General features: G+C 29.6%; 1 protein-coding gene across 1 annotated transcript; it reads right to left on the reverse strand.

Annotated features, from left to right (window-relative positions):
* Window positions 1–9227: 9227 nt before the first annotated feature.
* Window positions 9228–11105, reverse strand: LOC148176471 (acyl-CoA Delta-9 desaturase-like). Its single transcript, XM_088033639.1, has 3 exons — window positions 10968–11105; window positions 10251–10476; window positions 9228–10196 (listed from the first exon to the last, which is right to left on the reverse strand). The coding sequence occupies exons 2-3, from the start codon at window positions 10462–10464 to the stop codon at window positions 9358–9360; spliced, it is 1053 nt and encodes a 350-aa protein (XP_087889765.1). The 5' UTR covers window positions 10465–10476; window positions 10968–11105; the 3' UTR covers window positions 9228–9357.

The following is an 11105-nucleotide window of genomic DNA, read 5'->3' on the forward strand; positions in this document are numbered from 1 at the left end:
AGCAGTACAAAATTAATTCCTCTCCAATGTTAAAATAAAAAAAAATGATTCTAGGATTAAAAAAACAAATTTTATTTAAAAAAAAATCAATTTTTCGAACAATTACTTTGACGAGTAATTTTATAGCCAGTTTTACACCAAACTTTGTAAAAACAAAAAAGAGATTGCTATCAGAATTCGACGCGAGTACTAATTTAGAATTTTTATACAGCTGCCATGAAAATAACTATGTTTAAATTAAGAAAATATTTTACTAATGTTATTATTGATGTGTTGGTATTAGGGTGATTTGGTTTTGGCATTTCAAAAAGTTAAAAAAATAAAAAAATTGTCAAATTGTTTTTTTTAATTATTGAGTTGTTAGGATACCTAAATACATATTTTATGAATACATTTACAACACGCAATTTTTGGTCTGAAGTCGTACATTAATGACACCTATTAGTGAACGTTTTGGTGTTACAGTTGGTTTAGGTTGCAAATGTCCACCCAAGGTCACAAATTTTAAAATTTTTATTGTGTAATTCGTTCCTGTTGCAAATGTTGCAATGACAGTGTTGTTTTGGGGTACAAAAGACGATCGTGATTTAAACAGCAGTCGCGTCTGAGAAAAATTTCACTTCACTTGGAACATGTTTAAGGACTCACTCTAATTAATTACGCAACTTTTATGCACAGCAATTTTCATGTCAAAATTGACAAATGTCAACCATGTTATCTTAAAATTTCGAAAATTAATTTATCAAGATTCCAAACTTAAATAAAAAAACTATTGTCAAAGTGGACACTTGCAACTTAAACCGACCGTAAAGTCCGTTTTTTTTTTTTAAACTACCAACACCGCAATTTTCTCCTGCATTACAACCGGCAACGTTACCTAGGGAGATTTTTGGTGAGAAAATAGTTGTCAAATTTTTGACATTTCTGAAAATTAGGCAGTGTTTCCGTTAAAAACGTTTTTTTTACAGCCTGTTGGATTGCAAATCAAAGAATTTAATGGAGATTTAAAGACTCAGCACAGCCTGAAAGGCCGTTTTGTGCAATCAAATTGTCAATTAGGCAGCTAACCTATTTGATTTTATCACCAAAAAGTCACCATCGACGATAATGCCAGTTGTAAAGTGCTGGAAGAGTGCGGTGTTGGTGGTTTTTTAATAAAAAACGGACTTTAGATGCATAGTCTAATTTGATAAGTGTAAACACGGTGCGTTAATACAACCAACGAGATTGAAGTTGATACTCTGAACTGTAAGCTTGGTTGCATAAGACTACGAATACAGAAGAATAAATTTTATTTAAAAAAAACAATATTTTAATAATTACTTTGACGAGTAATTTTATAGCCAGATTTACACTAAACTATTTTTCAAAATCGAAGTGGACATTAAGAAATTGCTATGGAAATTCGACAGAGGTGCTGTACATAATTTTTATGCTGCTTATAATATAAGAATAATTATGTTTGAATTAAAAAAAAATTTTTATTATTAGTATAGTATATTTTATAGATTTAATTTTTTTGTTTATTGACTTGTTAGTATACCTAGATACTTATTTTATGAATACATGTACAGCACGCGATTTTTGGTCAACATTCAAAATTGAAAATTACAAAAATCTGTCTCTAACAAACAATCTTTTACTAAAAATTTTATTAAAAAAAAACTAACAAAATATTTGACCTTTCACGCGCCAATGCTGTGATAAGACAACCGCCAACACTTTTTTCGAATAATGACTTTGACGTGCAACGTCCCACTGGATAATCCTACAAAGATATTAAATTTTACTGTATGTTTTTCAAGACATAAAATAGACAACCGCAAATTGTTTCGTTTAAACAATACGTAATAAACTAGTTAATAATAATTGATTCAGCTCATGAGTGACGAAAGTTCTGATAAAGTTACGACCAAAACTTATAAAATACAAATGAATATGTATCATAATAAAATACTGTTTAAAGTGGCGTTATCAGTTTTATTTATTACAGGTAAGGCATTATCTATGTACATTTCAAAACTGTCAACAATGGCCTTAGCCTCGAACTGTCAAACGACCGAAAATTCTACAAAAGTTGAAAAGCAAACTTCTGGCTACGTTGTATTCATAACAATAGAACTTGCATTTACATGAATTAACAATTAAAGTCTTGTGTAAGTTATAATTTATAATGCAAGGCTTAGATTAACAATAATTGTTTGCGCTTATTTTGTAACAAAAAATTTCTAAGTATTCAAATTATACATAGAACGAAATCAACGTATTCTCATAATTCTATTAAGTCTAGGCTTAACAAAAAAATAAGAAAAACTTCAACATGCGTCGTTTTTATTGTAATTATTGCTAATGAATGTAAAAGTGCAGTGATGAATTGCACTTTGTTTCCTTATGCAATTTTCTTAGGTGCCCTTGAAAATCATCTGTTTGCATAAATAATTTGTTTGTATTTTCTTTAGTTGTGTGGGTGTGGAACTTTTGTTTTTTTAGATTGACAGGAAATGTCACGTTGGCAATGCCAAGGTTACAACTTCACAATTTATTGTTTGCATTTTGTTATTTTATGCACTTTTATATTAATTAATTACTTTTCCTTTGTTTTTAAGTCTTCTCATCTTTATAAATATAAATATAAATTTTTTGGTCTTTTGACTTGTACATTATTGTTATTTTCATTTTAATTTGTAGTTTTACTATTTTTGTTTGTTTGTCTATCTATCTATTCTACGTTTATTGTAGTTTTGTACTTATTTTTTGTTCTTTTAGAAATCCTTAAAATCTTATTATTCAAAATTTCAATTCCAGTTAACAAAACTACGATTTTTCAAAAATCACCGAAAGTAATGGACGCTAAAAAGTGACGATTTGAAATTAAAAATTCCTATTTTAAATTCTCAAACTTCAAATCTAAAAAATAAGTCTATTTTCTGATACATTTAATCCAATTGAACATAGAAACAAAAGATTATTAAAATAATCATAGAACTAAGAAAACTACGAATTTTTAAAAATAACCGAAAAATGGTGGACGCTAAAAAGTGTCAATTTGATAATAAAAATTCCAATTTCGATTGTCAAGCGTCAAATCTAAAAAATAGGTCGATTTTCTAGTACATTTAACACAACAATTGAACGTAGACACAAGAAATTATTAAAATAACCACAGAACTAACAAAACACGAAAAGTGTTGATTTGAACTAAAAAAATCCAATTTTAAATTTTAAGCTTCAAGCCAAAAAAATTAGTCGATTTTCTCGTACATTTTACTGATTTGAACGTAAAAACGAGAATTTAATAAAATAACCACAGAATTAAGAAATTTACGATCTTTCAAAAATAATCGAAAATAGTGGCCGATAGAAATTTTCGATTTAAAATAAAAAACTCCGATTTTGATTCTCAAGTTTCAAATAAAAAGTCGATTTTGTGGTACATTTAGCCGAACTGATCGTTGAAACAAAGAATTATTCAAATAACCACAGAATTAACAGAACAACGATTTTTCAAAAGTGACTGAAAGTGGTGGACGCTAAAAAGTGTTGATTTGGAATAAAAAACGCTAGTTTTGATTTTTAAGCTTCAAATCCAAAAAAACTTGGTGATTTTCTCGAATATTTAAATGATTTGAACGTAGAAACGAAAATTCATTGAAATAACCACTGAATTAAGAAAACTACGAGTTTTCAAAAATGACCGAAAGTGGTGGAGGCTAGAAAATGTCGATTTAAAATAAAAAATTTCAATTTTGAGTTTTAAGCTTTAAATTCAAAAAATAAGTCGATTTTCTGGTACATTTAACCCAACTAAACGTGGAAACGAGGAAATATTAAAATAACCACAGAATTAACAACACTACGATTTTTCAAAAATAACCGAAAGTGGTGGATGCTAAAAAGTGTTGATTTGAAATTAAAAATTCCAATTCTAATTTCTCAAGCTTAGATTCTAAAAAATTCGTCGATTTTCTGGTACATTTAATCCAATTGAATATAGAATCAAAGAAGTATTAAGATAATCACAAAATTAGGAAGACCATTAAAAGTGGTAGACGCACAAAGGTCTCGATTTGAAATAAAAAAATTCCAATTACAGTTTTTAAGCTTTAAACTCAAAAATAAGTCGATTTTTTCGTACATTTAACTCAACTAAACGTAGAAACGAGAAATTATTAAAATGACCACAGAACTAACAAAATTAAGATTTTTCAAAAATGACCGAAAGTGGTGGACGCTAAAAAGCGTTGATTTGAAATAAAAAAATTTCAATTTAAAATTTTACCCTTCAAATCCAAAAAATTAGTCGATTTTTTCGTACATTTAACTGATTTGAACGTAGAAACGAGAATTTATTGAAATAACCACAGAATTAAGAAATCTACGATTTTTCAAAAATGATCGAAAGTGGTGGCCGTTAGAAATTGTCGATTTAAGATAAAAAACTCCAATTTTGATTCTCAAGCTTTAATTAAAAAATCGATTTTGTGGTACATTTAGCCGAACTTATTGTTGAAACGAGGAATTATTAAAATAACCACAAAATTAACAAAACTACGAATTTTCAAAAATAACCGAAATTGGTTGACGCTGAAAAGTATCGATTTGAAATAAAAAATTCTTATTTTGGAAATGGAAAAAAAATCTTATTTTAGTTCTCAAACTTCAAATTTAAAAAATAAGTAGATTTTTTGGTACATATTCAACTAGACGTATAAACGAGGAATTATTCAAATAACCACAGAATTAACAAAACAACGATTTTTCAAAAGTGACTAAAAAGTGTTGATTTGAAATAAAAAACGCTGGTTTTAGTTTTAAGCTTCAAATCCAAAAAACTTGGTTATTTTCTCGTACATTTAAATGATCTGAACGTCGAAACGAAGATAAAATAAACACTGAATTAAAAAACTACAATTTTTCAAAAATGACCGAAAGTGGTGGATGCTAAAAAGTTTTTATTGTAGTCCTTTTTTCGTTTTTATAAATATAAATATATATTTTTTGGTCTCTTAAATTGTACATTATTGTTATTTTCATCTACATGTGTTATTTACGTTTTTTTTTGTCTGTCTATTTTTGCTCGTCGTTTTTTATTGTTTTCTTGTTATTTTTTAACTCCTTCCATATTGTTCTTTTTACTTGTCCCCTTAAAAATCTTAGAAATCTTACTATTCAAAATTCCACCGCATTCTGGATGACTTTTTGTTCTCTCTCATTATATCATTTTTGACTGATTAACATAAGAATGTGTTTATTTCTCTTTTTTTTCAACAAAGTACTTAAAATAATAAAAGAGACTACGTCTATTGTCAATATAAAACAAATCACTATCACCTTTGTTTCTATAATCTGATATTTCTTCTTAAATTAGACAGATTACAGATTACTGATTAGCCATTGTTTCCATTCCAACACGTGCTTTATTATCCGCATCCACTCAAAACCAACTACGTCAATCCGCAGCCATGCAAACCTTCACCCTCATCCGTAAAATACTTCTTACACCCCTTGACGCACAAACACTAATTTTTCACATGGTGTCAGCGTGTTGCCAGAAATGAGACCGAAATTAACCTTTGACTCATTGTTTACGGTAATAAATCATAATAAGTGCGCTCCGATGATTGGAATTTTCATCAATCTTTTTTTAATGATTTAGATATGAGAGCGTGTTTGTGCAAACTCCAAACGTGGTCTTATGTTGGGGTCAAGAGGTTTGGAAATCTTGAGTTGAGAGTATTTTTAAAGGAGTTTGTCACAACAAAAAAGGAAATAAACGAAAATAAAAACATTTATGGGTCAAAAACCAAAAAAGTTTTTATCAAGTTACATAATTCAACACTGTGCATTTATGTGCCAAGTCTGATAAACTAGTCGTAAACCTTCACACAGTCACGTCGCATTTTGTAGTTGAGCCGTGGAATTATTAGAATAACCACAGAATTAGCAAAACTACGAATTTTTAAAAATGACGGAAAATGATGGAAGCTAAAAAGTGTCGATTTTGAAGAAAAATTCCAGTTTTGGTTTTTAAACTTTGAATCAAAAAAATAAGTCGATTTTCTGGTACATTTAACCTAATTAAACGTAGAAACGAGGAATTAATAAAATAACTACAGAATTAACAAAACTACGATTTTTCAAAAATGACAGAAAATGATGGTCCCTAAAAGAATCAATTTTGATGAAAATATTTCAATTTTGATTCTCAAGCTTCGAATCTAAACAATACGTCAATTTTTTTGTACATTTAACTCATTTGGACGTAGAAACGAGGAATTATTAAAATAACCACAAAATAAAGAACATTAAAAAAATTCTAAAATGACCGAAAGTTGTAAACGCTAAGAAGTGTCGATTTGAAATAAAAAATTTTAATTTTGGTTTTCAAGCTTCAAAATTAAAAAATAAGTTATTTTTTGGTACATTTAACTCAATTGAACGTAGAAACAAAGAAGTATTAAAATAACCACAAAATTAACAAAACTACGAATTCTTCAAAATGACCGCTAAAAACTGACGAAATAAAAAATTCTAATTTTCTAAAAAATAAAGCGATTTTCTTGTACATTTAACCTAATTAAACGTAAAAACGAGAAAGTATTAAAATAACCACAGAATTAACATAACTTCAAATTTTTAAAAATGATCGAAAGTGGTGGACGAAAGTGTCGGTTTTGAATAAAAAAATTCAAAGAAAATCAATTTTTTTAAACACTCGGTATAATTCAGCTCTTACGTTGTATCGTGACTTCCAGGTTTCATAAAATTGTCATTTACAAATAATACTTTTTCTATTTATAGGAAGATTTACATTTTGTTAGGTCACAATTTGAATGTAAGTTACGTCAAAGTTTAGTTTTTGATTCATAATTTTGATTCTTTTCTGGGGTTTTAATATTTTTTGCAATGAAGTTGTGTATTCAAATTCGTTCTAACGCAATTGTCTTTTGTTTTTGAGATACTAACAATCGAAATAATTCAAGGTCGATGAGAATAGCAGTTTTACCACTTGTTACATAAATATGTAATTATACAGTTGCGGAAATAAATTTGTATCTTCGAAAGCAAGGCATAGATTTTTAACAAAAATTTACAAAAGTTTAAGATTTTTTCGTTTATGGACAAAAAGTTACAAAATTTAATAACAGATTTTGAGAAATTCAAAAAAGATCTGAAATCAAAAAAAGTCTAAATCGGTTCCAAGAATTTTTTGTTTTTGTGAAGTTACGCATGTACTTAATAACGAAATGGAATTTACTAAAATTACCAAATTTGAATTTATATAAACATTTTGTTATTGGTGTTAAAAACAAAATTTTACTATTCCGACCGCGTTTTTGTACTTAGGGAAACTTAATAAAAAGATCTTAAGAACGAATTTTCAATATTTGTAAAATAATTTAAAAAAAAACTGTATTTTTTTTTCATTTCATGAATGTTAAAAATTTTATAAATTTGTCCCTGCATATTTTTGATTTTACATCTAAGAAAAACTAGAAAATTAAATAAAAAAATGTAGGGATTGTTCTAGAATTATTGTTTTTTAAATTTGTTCTTGCATTACTGTGTAAAATGACACTTAAATATTAATTAACAAGGCAAAAACACTAAAAAATTTTTGAAAATTAAAGATTTTCAATACTGAATGTCCTGGACTAAGAGATTCCTAAATTTAGTCCTGCATGTTTATATTTTTTTAAAATGGCGCACTTAATAAGAAAATGTTGAAAGTATTAAAAACTAAGTACGATTAATTGTAGAACTAAAAATAATACAAATTTTTTATTGGTGCTAAAACGTAAAATTTTTAAAAAATTATTAAGTTATGAATGAAACTTATAAATTTAGAACAAAAAGAACTTAATATTGAGATCAAGTGTAATAATTTGTCTTATTTCAAATAAACAATAAAAATGAAGAATTTGGAAAATGTATCTTTTTGATTGTTCTAACAAAATTATGTTTTTGAGTGTTTTTGACTTGAGTGGCACATAAAAAGGACCAATGAACTAAAATTCCCTATTTTCGATTAGATAAGCTCTGGAGGAATAACAAAATAGGAAAATTAAAAAAAAGTCAACTTTCCATGGGTGCTAAAACTAAAAATTATTGTTTACATTTGACCCTGAATATTTGTGTTTGTATAACGAGCACAAGTTGATAAAGAAATGGAAAATAACAAAAAACTTTTAAACCCGTTTATGATCGTTTATGACCTTGTAAAATAAAAAAGTCGTAAACACCTAAATTACCAAATTTGGAAATAACAAAATCAGAGAATTTTTTAAAAATGTGATTTTTTTTAATTTGTATTTATTTAGACTTGAAACTAACTAACCAAAATTCCTCAAATCCGTTCCTGAATGTCATAAAAAGCTCAAAAGTAGTAAAATTTTCAAATTTAAAATACCAGAAATAGAAAATTTAAAAATATATTTTTTTCTTTTGTCCTGAAAGTCAATAATTTTTAAAGATAATGTAAAACAAAATCAAAAAATTTCTGGAAACTCAAAATATTCGTGTAATTAAACCAAAATTTCTTTATTTGTTTGTTTATGATTTTTAACAAGAATCTAAGGTTTTTCAAAATGGTAATTTTATAGAGGTGAAACAAAAGTTTTATTTTTCGCCCCTACAACGAAACAACTTAATAAAAATATTAAAATTTTCCAAATTTTAATTACACAAACCGTTAAATAACAAAGTTACAGAATTAACAAAAAACAGTTTTGGTCGAGTTGGCTCTAATATTCCCAAATTTGTCCTTGAACGTTGACTTTGCAAAACACACGTAATATTGACGCAAATTTCGTCTAATAATGAACAATTGAACAATTTTGTTTTAATTATAAACAGTTTAATGGGTTTGATGAAAGTAGAAAATCCAGGAAGTTCGGAAAACTCCAAATTTAGCCGAACGAAGTATGAGCAGACTCTTTGTTTTACTTTATTGGAGTAATTGAGATAGAAAATGAAAGACACCATCCATCGTTAACAATTTTTATAAGCCAAAAGAAGCAAGAAGAAAAAGGATTACAAAAACTAAACTCTTCTACAAGCATTAATTTGAATTCTTAACAAAACTTTTGCTAACATCCGGAGTACGTCAAGTATCAACTTTGGGATCATTTCTTTTCATCTGACTTGTTCCTCTGGCTCTAAATAGGCAACTAACTATTTCATAACGGATGAGTATCAACAAGGTTTGTGCATAAAGAAAGATTAAATGTAATAAAAATATTTTATTTAGTATGTACCATTCTTTATAAAAGATCTTACTTCTAGTTACTACCAAAACTTAACAGTAAAGAAATAAATTAATAAAAGTGTTAAATGGTCAGTCTGTTTTATGAACACTTATAAGTCCTTTCGATGGGTGATGATGGCATCCCGGTAGTCTTCCTTGGACTGATCTTTATCACCCCATCCCCAAATCTCATGGGTGCCATCACCAGTCCTCTCCACTCTCTTCTTAATCATCTCTTCGGACACCGTCTTCAAGTCATACGCCCATCCAATCTTGGCAAAGAAGTCGATGAAAGCCGCGGAGAAGTTCACGCTGTACTTCCCCAACTCCGCAGTCTTGTAATCCCAAGGGAACGTGTGATGGTAGTTGTGCCATCCTTCACCAAGAGCGAGTACAGCAACAGAAAGATTTTCTGCAGGATTGATGAACTGGTCGTACGGCTTGTCCCCCCACATGTGCGCCGCTGAGTTTACCAACCAAGTCGCGTTGAGAGTCCAAGCGTATCTGAAGAGATTCACGAAGAAAGCATTCTTGAAGGTCTCGTTCCAGAAGTACATGGGAATTGCGACGGGGATGACGAAGCACACCAACGGCATTAGCACGAGGTAGAATTTCTTCTGGAAGCGCAAAATGGGATCGGCGTAGAGGTCCGAGAGGTCTATTCCTTTCCCCTTTTCTTTGACTTGGGGGTGCTTGCGACAGAGCAACCATCCCATGTGGGAAAAGAAGAAACCGCGTTTGGCGTTGTGAGGATCCGCGTCGGTCTCACTGAACTTGTGGTGGACGCGGTGGTCCCTCGACCAGTCAATCACGGAGTCTTCAAACGCCAAAGTGTTGCAAAGAGTCAAGATGAGTCGCAAAGGCCATTTTGCTTTGTACGACCGATGGGCCCAGAGTCTGTGCGCGCCGGCAGTGATGCCAAAACCTCCAAGTTGATACATAAGAATCGCTGTAAAAATCGTGTTATCACAGTGATAAGAGACACGAGGTGGTCACTCCTTACCAAAAACAGAAGTCGCCACTTTGGCAGAGGTGAACATGAGCCAGAGACCATAGAGGGCGGCGACGTGGAGATAAGCGAAGAGGATGATGTTGCGCCATACCAACTCTAGCTTGCGATTGTCGGGTTTGCTAACGTCTTCAGGGATGTTGGCAGCGGCGACTTCCGTGTCGTTCTCGTGGAGGACGCCGGTAGGGACAGAAATGTTGGAAGTCATTGTAAAGTAGAACTGAAAGTAATTAATTGGAGATTTTAGTAAAATTTTGTTAATTATTTTTTAAGAACTCTGCAAGTAGGTATTTGATTTAAAGTATTAATAAAATATTTCACTAATGTTTTCTGAAAGTCTACGTACAATCCTGTTATTCCTGAAGTTATAAATGATGATAAAACAAGATCTCATTTATGTACAGATTTTAGTTTTGAAGTTTTTGTAAGTTTAGCAACAACAATGAATATCTTTATTCTTTATTTAAATACATCACCAAATTTCTTACAAAATTCTGCGTAAAATGAAACTACCCAAATAAAAAAAACAAATTTGACTTAAAGTGAAATGTACCTATGAACAGACACACATATAAGTCTAATTGTTAATTGTGTTCTTTCGAATAAAAATCAATAGCCCATTGTCTCACTGTTAAACTAGTACTAAACAATAGATGGCTTAAGAGAAAATAAAAAAAAAGAGAAATAGGTAAAACGGAGAAATAGACCCACCTGGTTAAAACAATTTCACAATGATAAATACGTTTGATCACACTAAACAGTTTTTCACAAATTAGCACACTTGATTAACTGTCGCGATTTGTTTGACTGAAGCTAATTTCCAAAAATTCGTTTATATAGCAGTGGCAG

Source organism: Gnatocerus cornutus, chromosome 4 (genome assembly GCF_029298725.1).
Source record: "Gnatocerus cornutus isolate USDA-ARS CGAHR chromosome 4, icGnaCorn1.1, whole genome shotgun sequence".
In the NCBI taxonomy this organism is placed as follows: domain Eukaryota; kingdom Metazoa; phylum Arthropoda; class Insecta; order Coleoptera; family Tenebrionidae; genus Gnatocerus; species Gnatocerus cornutus.